Source organism: Saxophila tyrrhenica, assembly GCF_035928015.1.
Source record: "Saxophila tyrrhenica strain CCFEE 5935 chromosome Unknown scaffold_7, whole genome shotgun sequence".
Taxonomy (NCBI): Eukaryota; Fungi; Ascomycota; class Dothideomycetes; order Mycosphaerellales; family Extremaceae; genus Saxophila; species Saxophila tyrrhenica.
The window spans coordinates 830,834-845,616 of record NW_027041739.1 but is presented as its reverse complement, the minus strand read 5'-3'; the positions used below and the strand labels follow the sequence as shown (position 1 = coordinate 845,616).

Sequence of the window (14,783 nt, the reverse complement as noted above, 5' to 3'; positions counted from 1 at the left end):
AAAACTCGAACACGATATGACACCGAGAGCATTTGATCTAACCACAGTAATCACGAGCGATGGCGTGCGAGCGTTGGATGAGGCGATCGCAGGGTTAACATGCAGGTGATGATGCCGACTCAAGTCTACAGCCGCCGAAGCCAGTAGCAACGATGTCAAAGCAGAAGCATTCAATGGTATCGTTCGTTCTTCCTGTAGGTACATCTCAATCATCCCCATCGTCACCTATCCCAAGCCCGCTCGTCCGCGGATCAGGCCTGATACAGCTTGCTCTCTCGTCCGCTGTAGACTGTTGGACGTCCTTCGCCGTCAAAGCCGCTGTGGTTGTTTAAAGACTTTCAAAACCACGCCGTCGAGCCTCCAGCTCATCTCTGCGGCCGATTCAATACCCTAGCCAATCCTCTCAACGCATCCAAAGCACCCACTCCCTGCCCCTTGGCCCTCTGCTCTTGCTCCCGCTCCTGAAGCACACTCGCCGCCTCATCTAGCGACCGCTCGGCCAAGCGATCTGCAGTCGCCTTCGTCGTGCTAAGTGCATGCACTCCATGGGCAAATTGATCAACGGTGAACTCCAGATTCTGCGAGATTTGCTGCAAGCGGTGTTGTATGGTAGTCGGGTCTTTGGGTGAAGGCTGCTCTGCTGTGGGCGCTTGGAGCTGTTCGAGGATGGCGCGTTGTGGAGTATCGAGGAGGTCGGGGTTGAGAGGTGATAAATGGCCATCTTCTGGCTTATCGCTTTTTGAGGGAGAGGGGGCTGTTGTTGCGGCTGAGGCGAGGAGTTCATCCCATGAGGCTCGTCCCTTCTTAAGTCTACACCTACAGTCAGCCCTGTGGTTCTGCAAAGCGGTAGACTGTGCACATACCTTTCGAGCTCACGTTCGAGTTCCTCTGCCTTCGCAGCATTGGCTATGTTTCGCGGATTCGGTCGTTTTTGCAGAGGCGCGACTGGAGGCACATCGTCGTCTCTCGAGAACCAGTCGCTAAGTATACCTTTGGTAACCAGATCTGAGGCCAGTTCTTCTTGGATGACTCGAGCTAGAGATAAGTCAGTATATGATGTCAGAGTAATTCGCCTCTTGCTCAACATACCCGCTTGCTGCGCCTGAAACTCAGCACTCGACGCTGGTGTACTGTCCTTCGGCGCTTCCGGCTTCGGCAGTAGTGCTCTTGTGCCACACCATCCAAGGAGACATCGCATTCGTCGAGGTTCGGTAAGCTCTGCAGATATATGCTTGAAGAACTCTGCAGAGGCCACTTCGGAATGCGGTAAAGCTGAATCATAAAAGATCGGTTCGTTAGCGAACATGTTCTGGAGCGCATTCTGGAATCTGACACTGTAAGGAGATCGGGAACGAATGTCGTCGCTTGTTGGAGGCGTCGTTGGACCGGATGTTCGTACAGTCGCCTCAACGATCGGTTGTGCGCCGTTGGATAAGGTAGACCGGGTGGGCAATGTGTGTGAACGCGGCAACAAAGAATCCATCTGCGACAACGGCTCCGACAAAATCGTGCTCAACTCACCATTTCCTCGACCTTCGTCGATCAAGCTGCTTGCTCTCTTCCCTCTCATACCAGAGCTGCTCCGCCGGTGTCCCTCCGCACTGCTCTTGCGCATCTCCTTGTTCCGCTTGATGACCGGCGTGTCGGCGAAAGGCAATTGTATGCGCATAATCTTCTCCTCCTCAACGCCATCTGTGCCCTTCTTCCGTTTCTTCTCAATGGTAACCGGTCGCGCATTGAACGGACTCGGCGATCGTTCCTGTCGTGCGTGGGACTTTGCATGCGCTGGTTTGTGAGGTGAGGCCTGCTGGGTCTGCTGGGCCTGTTCATTCTCGCTCGACAGTCGCTTGCTGCGCCGTGTAGGCTTTTCGCGTTCGGGAGTGGTTGGCAGTCTTCTTCGCTGTTTCTTCTGCGTCGGTTTTGGCTCTGGTTCAGTAGCGTGAGCTGGCGCTGGCGTTGGCGCTGACGCTGGCTCCGGGGGTGGCGGCTTTTTCGCGGGCGATGTCTGGTCAGACGTGGAATTTCGCACAGCAGGCTTTGCGCTGGGCTTCGCCTTCTTGCTTCTCGAAAATGAGAAGTCATCCTCTTTCTCCTCGTATACTACGCGAAACAGTTAGCAAGGGTCATGACCATTATTCCTCCCTCAGCCTGCCCAGTCCCAGCATATCGTCCCGTCACCAAGGACACCCTCACTGCCATTCCCACACACCGCGACCTGTCCATAGCGAGAACACCCAAGGAAATGCATATCTCACCTTTCCGCTTCTTCCTCGTCCCAACCGCCGCGCCACCATCTGTCTCCTTCGTACTCACGCTCGTCGTCTGCGCGCCGCCAACCTTGCTCTTCTTAACAAGCGGTTCATTGTCCTCCCTCCCCTCTTCGCTCAAGCGCGCGCTTCTCCGCTTCGACTGCTGTACTCCCGCGCCGTTCATCCCGATCGGTTCCAGAGGTGAGCGCGTGACGATCATGGACATGTCGTCAAAACCAGAGCGCGCAGATATGTCGTGATGTTTGGCCGAGGAAGGCGCGTCCTCCGATGCCAGATCGTGTTCAATGTTTCGCGCGCATGCACATGGGCAGCATTTATCGTGACTCCGAAATGTAGTGAGCGGAATGTCGCGTCGCGATGGCGTGGTGCGCGTATAAATGCTCGTGGTGGTGGTGTTGCGGGCGGGACGTGCTTGGGAAGTCGTGTTTACAAGCGGGATGGCCCGCAACAGCCAAACCTTAAATAGTAGCATCACGTGCGTGCCTCAAAATTCTACTTGGACGCAGACGCACTCAGGACAAATACATCCATTGATGCTACATGTATTCTTTCTACTGACGACGACATGAGTGAAGCAACAAGAATTGGCAACGTCTTTTCATTTCATGCAGCTAGTCACCTCTATACGGGCAACAGGCCGCCTTTGATCACGAGCTGTCAGCCAGACGAACTCGACGCAGGGTACCACCAGTAGAGTCGCAAGCAGAGTCAAGCACCTTAAACCTCATCGGCAAGCGACTTGATCTTCTCCTGGATGCGAGCATCCCTCTCCTCCTTGGTGAGCTTCTTGCTGCGGTACTTCTTGCTCTCCTCCTTCCAGTACTCCTTCGACTTCTTCTCGCCCTCATCCTCATCCTTCTTCCACGGGTCCTCGCGGATTTGCTTGTGCGCATCAGCGTAGAGCTCCTCAAGCCCATCCGCCTCGATCTCGTCGTCGATGTAGCCCTGGAACTGACTCTTGTAGCGCTCCTCGTCGTCGTCGGCAAGCGTCTCCATGTACTCCGCAACGTGGCCGCCGAAGATGTACTTGCGCAGGGTCTCGGCATCCAGCTCCTTCGTCTCGATGTCGTAGCCGGGGAAGCGCTTCTCGGAGTGTGGGACGTAGAGACCGCCGTCGGAGGCACCCTTCATGGCGCCGAAGACACGGGCACCGGTGCTGGTCTTGACGAGGCCGACATCGAGGAACACCTTGAACGGACGACGGGTCTCGCCATCTACTTCAGCCGCCTCGGTCATGGTGTACTCTCCATCGGCTTCCTCCACACCCTCAAAGGTGTCGTCGAGCTTGAGCTTGGTGAGGGCGCGGCGAGCGATCAGGAGCCCGACGCAGTAGGCGGCCGCCCAGTTGGTGATGCCGTGGGTGACACCATAACGCTTGAGCTCGTGTCCGTAGGCGGCGCAGAAGACCTTGTCGCCGGTGATCTCAGAGGTGACGATCTGGCAGATGATGTCGCGCTTGGTGAATCGGACGACGAGGCGGTACTTTGGTGCGTTGTACTTGTTCTTGGCCTGGGACGTGAGGCGGCGGCGGGCGTAGTAGTCGGTTTTACCCTCTCGGCGGCGCTTGTACTTCACCTGGTAGCGGCTGGGCGATGTTAGTGTGCGAGCCTTGCGATCGATGTTCACTACAGACTCACCTGAAGTATGCGCTGTTCTTGACCAACTTGGTCTGCACAGAATCCACGAGTCAGCAATTTGCGCTTCAGATTCCATACCGAAGCATCTTGCAAGGACTCTTCATCCCGGTCTGACGGCGGCGGAGACATTGACGGCTTTCGAATGGAGGGCGAAACTTACGAAAGGCATCTTGACGGTATTGTCTGGTTGTCAAGTTGTTGTCGGGGTGGAAGAAGGAAGTTCGTGCTTCGAAGAATTCAAGCTGGTGGGCGCGCCAAGAGTTGTCCTCAAGCTGGAGTTCGTCCAACTCGCAGCGCGGTGGTGGACAACTTCAACATCAGCAGCCGCAATCTTCGCACCTCACCTCTTTCGATATTGGAATCTCAACGTCTATAACACAGGATAGATCTTCTGTATATGCTATCACGGTATGATGTTGAACCTAGGAACCCTGATTCACCTTCTCTCACGGACTTCTATCTCAACGTGCTCCTCAATGTCCGCCCACGGGCATGGCAAGAACACGAGCAAGTGGAACAGCTACAACCCCCCATTGATCATATTTCGACAACACGGCATGGCATTCAGGATATACCACTGTGTTGGTGTCCGCCATTCATGGACTCACCCCGCAGTCGGCCCCCGAAAGTACTCGACCACCCTGCAGTGTCCCGCATATCGAGCGGCTGTTGTGCCGAGATCAGATCAAGGTGTCAAGTGCCTAGGTAAAGATGTGGTACTGTCTCTTTTCTTCATCTATCGCTTTCATAAACGTCTAAACCTTCTCCTTGAGTCTAGAAATATCTCATAGCAAAGACAAGACAGCGATCACACCCTTCCTTACCATAGCCCAGCTCGACATCTTCGAAGATGCCCTGGAAATCCCGCTGGACAACCGAAATCCCCGTCTGCTCCCTCTCTACCTACCTCTTCCAATCCCCAGACGGCCCCTTACCAGACAAGCCCGTCCTCCTCGACGCCGCCAAACCCGAGTACCACCTCACCCACCACACCTACCGCGAATGGAGCAAACGCCTCGCCGCTGGTTTGCTCGCCAATGGTTTCCAACCGGGCGATCGCCTCCTCTTGTATTCAGCCAACTCCATCTTCTTCCCTGTCATCATCCAAGGAACTCTCATGGCCGGCGGAATCTTCACCGGCGCCAACCCGAACTACGTCGCCCGCGAACTAGCCTACCAACTCCAAGACTCCGGCGCCTCCATCCTAATCACCGGTGAAAGCAGCCTCCCCACCGCCCTCGAAGCTGCGTCCAGTATCTCCTTCCCCAAAGACAAAATCTCCATCATGGGCTCCGGCCACGAAGTCTTCGAATCCCGCTGCCACCCCACTAACAACATTCAACACTGGACAACCCTCCTCGCCTCTCCCGAAGCAGGCAAAACCCATCGCTGGGAGGATCTGAATACTTTAGAGCAAACCCACCGCACAGCAGTCCTCAACTACTCCTCCGGCACCACCGGCCTCCCCAAAGGCGTCGAGATCAGCCACCGCAACTACGTAAGCAACTGCGCCCAAACAGCTTTCACCGCCCGTCTCTCGCCCACTTACGACTCCTACCTCTCCCGCGCCGTCGGGTTAGGGTTTCTACCAATGTATCACGCCTACGGCCAAACCCGCCACGGAGTCTCGAATGTTCTGTTAGGGATTCCGACGTACATAATGCAGAAGTTCGAGTTTGGAAGGATGCTCGAGTACGTAGAGAAGTATCGCGTGACGGCGTTGAATCTCGTGCCACCCGTGGCCGTGGCGTTGACGAAGCGGGAGGAGGTGGGGAGGTTTGATTTGAGTTCGGTGGAGCAGGCGATGGTGGGGGCGGCGCCGTTGGATCCGGCGACGGTGAAAGATTTTGAGCGGGTGTTTGGGTGGAGGGTGGTGTTGAAGCAGGGGTGGGGTGAGTACTTGTCGTTGCAGGAAGGTTGCATTAGTCTGTAGTAGTCGCTAATGCTTTTCGGATTGCAGGTATGACGGAGATCACTTGCTCAGCATGTGGTTGGGATCCTAGGAACGGCACCGAAGCCAGCCAAGTCGGCGAGTTGAACGCCAATATCGAAGCTATGATCGTCGATGACGCGGGATTAGAAGTCGGCGAAGGCGAGCGAGGAGAGCTTTTGGTGCGAGGACCGAACGTAATGAAAGGGTATTGGAGGCGGCCAGAAGCGACGAGGGAGACGGTCACGGAGGACGGGTGGCTCAGAACAGGCGACGTCGCGGTCAAGCACCCAGAGGGCACGCTTTCGATCGTCGACCGCAAGAAGGAATTGATCAAAGTGAAAGGCAATCAAGTGGCGCCAGCGGAATTGGAAGGAGTGTTGTTGGAACATCCGGGTGTGGTGGATGCTGCGGTGGTAGGGGTGACGGTGTACGTTTCCCTTCTTCCGCTTTGTGTTACAGATCGTCATGCTAACCATAGCCGTGATTCTCAGAAGAGGCGAAGAACTTCCGAGAGCATATGTCGTGATATCCGAGTCTCAGCCGGGCAAGCCAGAAGAGATCGCATCGTGGATGTCGCAGCGTGTTGCGCCGCACAAGCGTTTAGCGGGTGGTATCGTGGTCGTGGACGAGGTTCCCAAGAACCCTTCTGGCAAGATACTAAGAAAGATACTGCGTGAACGAGCGAAGGCGGAAGTGGGTGATGGTGCGAGGAAGGAGAGTAGACTGTAGAACTGGAATAGACCTACCAACCTGTCTGGTGAAGACTCCTGCCTTTTCGTTCCGGACTTACTGAGGTATGGTCGGACATCGTTCTGGAAGCCAGGTCAGGTCCGCAACCAGTGCCTTCATTCGGCGCAAGTCCTCACAGTCGCACACGACGGCGAGCACGACTTCTCCGAATGCTCCGACGTTCGTATTGTCAAACGCATGCACGCCTCGTGGAGCTGTCACAGTCTCGACCACAGCATATCAAGGCGGACAGTTCGCGGGTTCAACGGCGAGCTAAGATCGTGCTTCTCCGGTTACGAGGCTTGCGACGAGGCGTCGAAGCCTGGTACTCCGCAACGCACGCGTTGATGAGAAGCTTCGGCTGTTGCGATCTTTTGGAGCAGATGAAGACGGTGCGAAGTAGATCCACACGAAACGAGCGTCGCCGAAGGCAGACCCTGCATACGAGCAGAGTTGAGCGAGCGACGGACTCGAGTCCGTCGGGAAGATCAACGACACCCTGAGATACAAGAAATCCATATATTGCTCAAGTGGATCTTGATATTTTCCAGTACACTCTGTGCAACACTGTTCAAGCCGAAACTTCACAGAGCGCGGCTCGAGCGGTATCGAGCATGAGATAGACCCAGATCACCGGACTGCATATCCGCTCTCGCCGCTGGTCGTAACACAGACAGCTCTGCAATGCAGTGATCGACCGGTTCCGCAGTGGGGTCGTTGCGGAGGGGAGTCTGCATCTGCAAGTGATGGTCGGCGATGGCGGTTCGTGTGAGTGGAGTGGTGCAGCTGGTGGGTGGTGTTACACGGCAGGACCGATGCCGCTGATGTCCCACTTCACCGCGGAGTCGAGGTGAACCTTGCCGGCGGTATGAGGTATAGGTATGGCATAGTAACACGTGGGGGTGGTGTTGGCTCTCGAGACTCTGTGATCATCCAAGCGAGCCGCAAACGGCTGACACTTTCAAGACGAAACCGCCGCTCGCGATCTGGATCTGAGAATAAATTTTGAGCAAGTCTGCAAAGTGTGGCGCTGGCAGAGCGTGGCTGCAGTCTTCGTGCATGACCCCCTGCATGGCAATCTGCGAAGGGCAATCACGTAAGTGATGAAGATCCGCGGATCCTTTGTTCTGCGTAAGTTTCATCTTGCTGGCACAAATATCCTCCGAAACCTAATGTACATCCTGCAACCTCCACGGAAGCGTTCGAAGCGGTCAGCAACGGCAAAGTTCAACATGAACGATGATACGACAAATACGACGGCTTGAGTGAGATCCGAAGCAGCCGAAGCGACAAGCCGCGTCTGCGCCTGCGCCGTTCCTTGTGCGACGGAGGGGGCTTGCAGCTTGTTGCTTGGAGTCGCCTGGCGCGGGATGGCGAAATCTGCCCCGCTTCGCTATCGTGTTAGCTCGTTGGCCTCGTGGTGGATGCCAGATGGTGTCGTCTGGTTGGCTGGCAGGGGACGGCAGTCATCAACCAGTACCATGAAGACTTTGGCAGATGCAGGCAGCGCAGAGAGTCGATAGTTGGGTCTGGTATAGCATTGGCTGCTGCTGTCGAGGGCAAGGCGGAGAGGGGGTGCATGTTCCCACCGGTTCGTCACCAGACCGACTCCAAGCGACGCTCGCCAACGGAGGCTCGAATCTGCCTAGTGATCGCCGTGACTTGTTGTTGTAGCGTTGCCGGTGTTGCGAGTGCTGTATACTGCCATCGAACCCTGTCTGAACCTCACCATAATCCTTTGTCCTGTTTGCCTGTCTCCAAGATGACGAGAGCGAGCAGGATTTGAGGAAGATGTGGTAATTTGGGCGAGCACGACGCCTTTGAAGGAGAGATTGCAAGGTTGTGTTGGCCTGGAGGCAGTGCGTTTCGAAGGATCATCCTTGTCGCTAGCGCAGATGCAACGCTTGGCCCCGGCTGCGTCTGGCTTCTCTCGTACCTCTCACTCATCACTCCACCACTCCACCGCTCTCACCACCACCACCTACCCTCCGCCCTCTCCGCGCTCACCACCACCCCTCCTGGCTCAACTTGCACAGCGGCACCACCCCCTCGTGCCCTTGCTGCAATTTGTCGCCGTCCGCTCCTTACCGACCGCAGTCTTTCATTCACCCATCACCAGCAGAAGGGGATCTATTGACTTTGCAGTGCCGCACGCTCTGAGAGTCTGGCTCGCTTCTGGAATCTGTACGTTGCTGCTCCACAACACCAATCGACTCATTCCACAGTCATGGGTGTGTATGACTGACATAGGCAGCAGTTAATATAGCAGTTGGCATGTTTTGCAGCGTTTTGTCAATCCTCAATCACTCTGCCGCCTGAACAACCTCACTTCACGGCCACACCGAACCGCCACTCGAGTATACCACATCACCCATAGCTGTGAAGACGATTACGACCACGATCTACCCGTACACCCGCAATCATGGCTCAAGTGGCTCAGAATCCCTTTTCCGGAGGTATGGGGTCGATGCAAATGTCTAGAGCGCCGCGGATTGAGATGGTACCAAACCCCGAATTTTCATTCCCACGGCAGCCTTCCGCTTCAATGTCGACACGGCGCCAGCAAGAAGAACCGAGTCGGCGGCCGGCTTCAATGCACGTCAACCTCCCTCAGCCTCAGAACTTCGCAAACGCGCACAAAAGAGCAGCTTCCACACTACCGAGCTTCAGCTTCAACTCTGCTGATGCGTCAGGCTTGACGGCTACTCCACCACAGACGCCAGGTGAAGGGGAAGAGAATGCACCTGTGACACCTTCGAGGCGAGGACACCGCAGGGGTGGCAGCGAATTTGTGGGCGGAGACTCGAGATTTGGTGTGTCCAACGCTCTCAGCTCGAGTCCGACCAAGTCGAATGCGCTTCCTATCCCGTTACCAAGCTCTGGGCCTCCGCCAGGCGCCAGACGAGGCCATGCACATCGAAGGTCTGCTGCCATGTCGAGTCACGATGTTAGCAACATCATGCAACCGTCCGAGCCTGGACCTCGATTGAGCAGTAGCCTGCCTGCCACACCCATGGAACTGCCAGGTCAGACACCCCTTCTCGACAGGACAGTATCCGCGCCGAGTGTGAGTGAAGCCGCATCGGACCCATTCGGACCTCCGCTGGATGATGCGCCTACACGGCCACCTTCGCGTCCACGCGTTGGGTTTGATGACAATGTCGTTATCATCCCTCGCCCACTCTCGACCATCTCGTCCGGGACCGAGGGTTCAATCTCCACGCTGCGCAATGGTCATTCGGTCAACAACAGCATCTCTTCCGTGATTAGCATGGGCACACCCAGCCCTCCAGCTTCGAGGATATCCAGGAATTCTGTGAGTCTGAACTCGACAATTGAAGAAGCTCCCAGTGCACGCGCCAGGTCGTCGCTCGAGATCAGCAGGCGTCTTGAGAAGGAAGGCGAATGGCTGAAAAGCCGTTCTTCTAGCAGTCTCAAGCGGCCACACTCTGAGACGGTGGTGCCTACGCAGACAACGACCTTCGTCGAGCCCGAGTTACCTGCTCGGTCGCGGCCTCACCACACCAAGAAGCACTCGATTGGTCATGCGCTTGGGTTCGACCGGAGACGAAGTGAACCTGCTATCGGCGTGAACCCGAGCCTTTCCTCCCGGCTTTCGGCCACATCGCTGCAAGAGTCAGACACGGTGCCTTCAAGAGCAGACCAGGAAGCCGATTTCTGTGAGCACAGATCTTCGGCTCGAAAGATCAAACAGTGGGCTGCCTCGAAAATCTCGCGGAGGTCAAAGGAGCCCAGCAGGGCACTTGTTACGAGCGGTAGCGGCACATCTTTACGACCAGTGAGCGAGGGCAGTATGTTTGTGGCTGGAAAGGTTCCGGTGCATGAGACGCCAGTTGCGGAGACTGATTTGGACGCCGTCTTCCACAGCCAGGGCGCTGCAAGCCAAGAGCAACGACCAGGCTCGCAAGCGCGGACAGATTTGAGCACGCCCACGCCGAGTCAGCACAGCAGCTTTCAGTCTCGCGACAATGATGAACCCGGCACCATGCTCGACCTGGACGCCGCTTTGGGCCCATTCAAGACACCACCGATTGGTTCTCAACGTCAACGGAAGGAGCTCCACAGCAATCGTCTGGCGAAAGACTTCACTGGACCCGGCGGACACTATCACCGCAGGGCTGAGAGTGCGCCAGCTCTACCGCCAATGGACCCGGTCCGACTCGGCACGCCATCACAGTCTTCGATGGCCGATGTGTTTGAAGAGGAAGAGGAGGAGCATGCAGAAGAGGCACAGGCACACCGTCCAGCAAGTATCGCGACCAGTGCGAGATCCGGCGCAGAAGACGAGTCGAACGTGGGCGTGGAGATTGTGGATCTGGACAGCAGTGATCACGAGGCGTATGCTGGGCAAGGCAGTCAGACAGGTTTGGGGATCCAGCGCTCCGAATGGCAGCCAGAGCGACCCTCGACGTCACACAGCAACATCGGCTCGAGGCTCTCTACGGCTGGCATGGAACATCGTGGTTCCTCAATCATTGACGAGACCATCATGGAAGAGTCGAGCCCGGTGGAAGCTGTCGAGATCGTCGAAGCGCACGAGGAGCCGCGGAACTCGTCGTTGACCAAATCTTCGGACTCGAGCGACACGCCTACCCTACTTGGCGCGTCTGCCGGCATGCTTACTCTTTCCGATGGCACACAGTCAACGATGACGCCCGAGACCTTCCAGACGTCTACCTTCTCATCTCCTGACTTTGCTCAACGGCAGACCTCCTTCGAAGCACCTCGTCTGGGAACTTCAGCCTCGTCAATCGCCGACAATCGCACCATGAGCTCTACAGCCACCGGCGAGCACGGTCCCGAACTTCGTGCTTCTGTCGATGATGTGCCGTCCTTGACCAGCAGCCGCTCGACCATGCTGAGTACCGCACACGCCAATACGTCACGCCGCGACTTCAGCAACTCCAACGACGCCTCCAGGATTCCGCCTGCAGTGCCTCGCGATGTCGACCCTGCCGTGGCAGCCGAGCGTCGACGCAAGCGCAGCAGCATACAGAGTCTGTCTCAGCTGATGGGCGGCCACTTCGGCGGCAAAGCTGCAGCTGGCGACGATGCCCGACCAGTGACAGCCGTCGAGCCTGCTACTGCTACAGGCAGAGGAGCCAAGAAGGAGTACAAACGCCACCGCCTCGAGAAACTCATGTTCTGGAAGTCGAAGACTCACTCGCGGCCATCAGCGCCGTGAGACTTGGGCTGCTCATCACCAACTCTGCATGCTTACCGGATCTCCACTCAAATGGCTCCGTCATGCTTGGAGCGAAGCACGACTTCTTCTCTCCACCACTTTAATGATTCCTACACAACATTCACGGTTACCAACTTGGCGCGGGCGACAGGGAGGGTCCATTATTGACGAGCGTTACGCGTTGTTGCATTGCAATTGCATCCTTCACTTCTCACCCCTTCGGCAATGTGGGTGTGGGCGGATCGGTTTTGAGTCCTCACTACGAAAGGGGCTGGCGGTCACTGTTATTCATGCGGGACTGGAACGGCGACGGGATGGGATGGGCATGGGTATGAGGACGGCATGATGACTTTTTCGGAGGGATGGTCTTTGATTCGCGCTGGTGGTGGCTTCTCTTCTCTTTCAGATCAGTTGAGAAGTGAAGAAAAAGAGCGCGATTTGGCGGGCTTGATATGTTTGATCGAGATGTGAATATTGTTGATGCTTGCTTGGGATTTGGAGGACGAGATGGAGAGGGTTTTTATGATGAGTAGTGATAGTGGTATGTTGTTGATGGTATGCTTATGATGAGGTTGGCCTGATTGATTGGCCGATCTCTGTGAGTGTTGAGAGTCCCGTCTGCCTTTTCTTTGAAGATTTGTTATATTGACTTTGCAGTCGTGTCTGTCACGGTCTCGATGATGGAAGACGGATGTGGCTTCCTGCATCGCGGCAGGCATATTGACGATCTGCAGACCCCGAGATTGCATTTGCCGCAGCACATCCCTGCCGCTTCAACCTCACAACTTCACGACCTCTTCTCCGTCTCGTCCATCCATCTCATCAGGACAGTCAACCACCGCAGCCTTCCAAAGGCCCTCAGAGTTCACTCAAGCCCTCGATTGGCACCTCGAAGCAATCGTGAGACTCGGCAGCGTCACATCCCAATGCACGAACAGACCAGTGATCGCACGTAGCGCCCTCTCATCTTCCCTGGCCGCTGACTAGTATACTTGGCCCTCCCTTGGCAGGGGAGAGACGGGCGATCCGAAGCCTTCTTGCCAACGTCTTGTCTTTTGCTTTCACCCTTCTTCTTGTTGTAAGTTGACTGTTGTTCAGCATTTGTCTGTCATTGTTACCTGTCTCTCCTTTGGAATTGTTCTGATTGACGCCTCTGCACTCATTTGGGGCTTTTGTACTTGTTGATATACGATTTTCCGGTTATTTCGTCGAACTACAGAGCATAAGAAAGAATACTACGCAAACCACACAATGAAGGCCTCCTTCGCATTTGCAGCGGCTGCTGCAGTCGCCGTCAACGCCGCGGCCACCCCAGCGCGCATCGAAGCGCGAGCATCTGAAGCCAGCTCTGGCTCCCTCCCTGCGGTCACAGTCAAGGGCAACGGTACGCTTTGTTTCCCCCAAGCTTCAAGCCAAGTCTCAGGAGCTCCACCGCGATACTGACGATACCCCCACAGCTTTCTTTGCAGGCAACGAAAGGTTCTACATCCGGGGCATCGACTACCAACCCGGCGGCTCGTCGGACGCAGCAGATGGGTCCGACCCGCTGGCTGATGTGCAGGCGTGCACGCGTGATATCGCCAAGTTCAAGGAGCTGGGCGTGAACACTGTGCGTGTGTACACGGTGGACAACAGCAAGAGTCACGACCAGTGCATGAGCATGCTGGCGGATGCTGGGATTTACCTGGCGTTGGACGTCAACTCGCCGAACTACTCGCTCAACCGTGAGGAGCCGGCGGGTTCCTACAATGATGTTTACTTGCAGTCGGTGTTTGCGACGATCGATGCGTTCCACAAATACAGCAACACGCTGCTGTTCTTCTCGGGCAATGAGGTGGGTTTGGTCAAATCACTGTAGTCATGAGAAAGTCGGTACTAATCGAATGAGAACAGGTCATCAACGCAGATAACAACACCAACTGCGCCCCTTACATCAAGGCCACCACCCGCGATATGAAGTCGTACATCAACTCCATGGGCTACCGCAAGATTCCCGTCGGCTACTCCGCCGCCGACGTCGAGAGTAACCGCTACGACCTCGCCACGTACATGAACTGCGGGACCGAAGACCAGCGCAGCGACTTCTTCGCCTTCAACGACTACTCCTGGTGCGACCCGGATTCGTCCTTCACCATCTCCGGCTGGGACGCCAAGGTCAAGCAATACGGCGACTACAGCATTCCTCTCTTGTAAGTCCCTCTAATCTCTTCCACACACTAGACTTCCAAACTAACGACTCCCCAGCCTCTCCGAATACGGCTGCATCGAGAACAAGCGCAACTTCGAAGAAGTCTCCACCCTCTACTCCTCGCAAATGACGTCCGTCTACTCCGGCGGCCTCGTCTACGAGTACTCTGAAGAAGGCTCCGGCTACGGCCTCGTCACCATCTCCGGCAACAGCGTCAAGCCCAAGTCCGACTTCAACTTCCTCAAGCAACAATTCGCCAAGACCCAGTCGGGCGGCGACGGCGGCTACAAGTCCTCTGGTTCCCCGAGCGAGTGCCCGAAGCGCAGCAGCACGTGGGAGGTCAAGGATTTCCTTGGACCGGCTCTCCCGAGCATGCCAGAGGGCGCGAAGAAGTATATCGGCAAGGGTGCGGGCAAGGCGCCGGGTCTGCATGGCGATGGCAGCCAGTGGGCTACTGACGGCCAGAGCCAGGGGACTGCGGTGCCCGGGTCTGGTGCGGTGGCGAGTGGCAGTTCGTCTTCGGCTTCTGGTGCGGCGAGCAGTGCCACGGCGGAGGGTGCGGCCAGCAGTGTGTTCAGGGGTGATGCGACGTTGATGCCGTTTTTGGCTTGTGGCGCGACCGTGTTCTTTAGCATGTTCTTCGGTGCGGCGATGTTGTAAAGAGGTGAAGGGTGGTGGCGGAGAGGAGGGGTGCGTGTGTTGGTTAAGCGATGTACAGCTGTAAGATCTATGATGTCTCGTAATAGCGATCTGTACTCTTTGCATTTTCTCTACCGAATTGTAAATTGCGTGAGATAGCAACTACGCGCCTTCGATGCGG

At 56.2% G+C, this 14,783-nt stretch overlaps 5 protein-coding genes across 5 annotated transcripts; 3 read left to right on the top strand and 2 right to left on the bottom strand.

Annotated features, from left to right (window-relative positions):
• Positions 1-365: 365 nt before the first annotated feature.
• On the bottom strand, positions 366-2,475 carry LTR77_005040 (uncharacterized protein; the record flags this gene model as incomplete). Its single annotated transcript, XM_064802289.1, has 4 exons — positions 366-810; positions 864-1,035; positions 1,090-2,100; positions 2,256-2,475. 4 exons carry the CDS (start codon positions 2,473-2,475, stop codon positions 366-368), a joined length of 1,848 nt encoding a protein of 615 aa, XP_064659650.1.
• A 512-nt stretch (positions 2,476-2,987) lies between these two features.
• On the bottom strand, positions 2,988-4,036 carry RPL5 (60S ribosomal protein L5; the record flags this gene model as incomplete). The annotated part of the gene is made up of 3 exons (XM_064802288.1): positions 2,988-3,855; positions 3,908-3,939; positions 3,986-4,036. 3 exons carry the CDS (start codon positions 4,034-4,036, stop codon positions 2,988-2,990), a joined length of 951 nt encoding a protein of 316 aa, XP_064659649.1.
• Positions 4,037-4,757: 721 nt separating this feature from the next.
• Positions 4,758-6,569, top strand: LTR77_005038 (uncharacterized protein; the record flags this gene model as incomplete). The annotated part of the gene is made up of 3 exons (XM_064802287.1): positions 4,758-5,799; positions 5,868-6,253; positions 6,300-6,569. 3 exons carry the CDS (start codon positions 4,758-4,760, stop codon positions 6,567-6,569), a joined length of 1,698 nt encoding a protein of 565 aa, XP_064659648.1.
• Positions 6,570-8,991: 2,422 nt separating this feature from the next.
• On the top strand, positions 8,992-11,775 carry LTR77_005037 (uncharacterized protein; the record flags this gene model as incomplete). Its single annotated transcript, XM_064802286.1, has 2 exons — positions 8,992-9,025; positions 9,263-11,775. The coding sequence occupies 2 exons, from the start codon at positions 8,992-8,994 to the stop codon at positions 11,773-11,775; spliced, it is 2,547 nt and encodes an 848-aa protein (XP_064659647.1).
• A 1,251-nt stretch (positions 11,776-13,026) lies between these two features.
• GAS5_2 (1,3-beta-glucanosyltransferase) lies at positions 13,027-14,623 on the top strand (the record flags this gene model as incomplete). Its single annotated transcript, XM_064802285.1, has 4 exons — positions 13,027-13,159; positions 13,233-13,609; positions 13,669-13,964; positions 14,020-14,623. 4 exons carry the CDS (start codon positions 13,027-13,029, stop codon positions 14,621-14,623), a joined length of 1,410 nt encoding a protein of 469 aa, XP_064659646.1.
• Between the last annotated feature and the right edge of the window lie 160 nt (positions 14,624-14,783).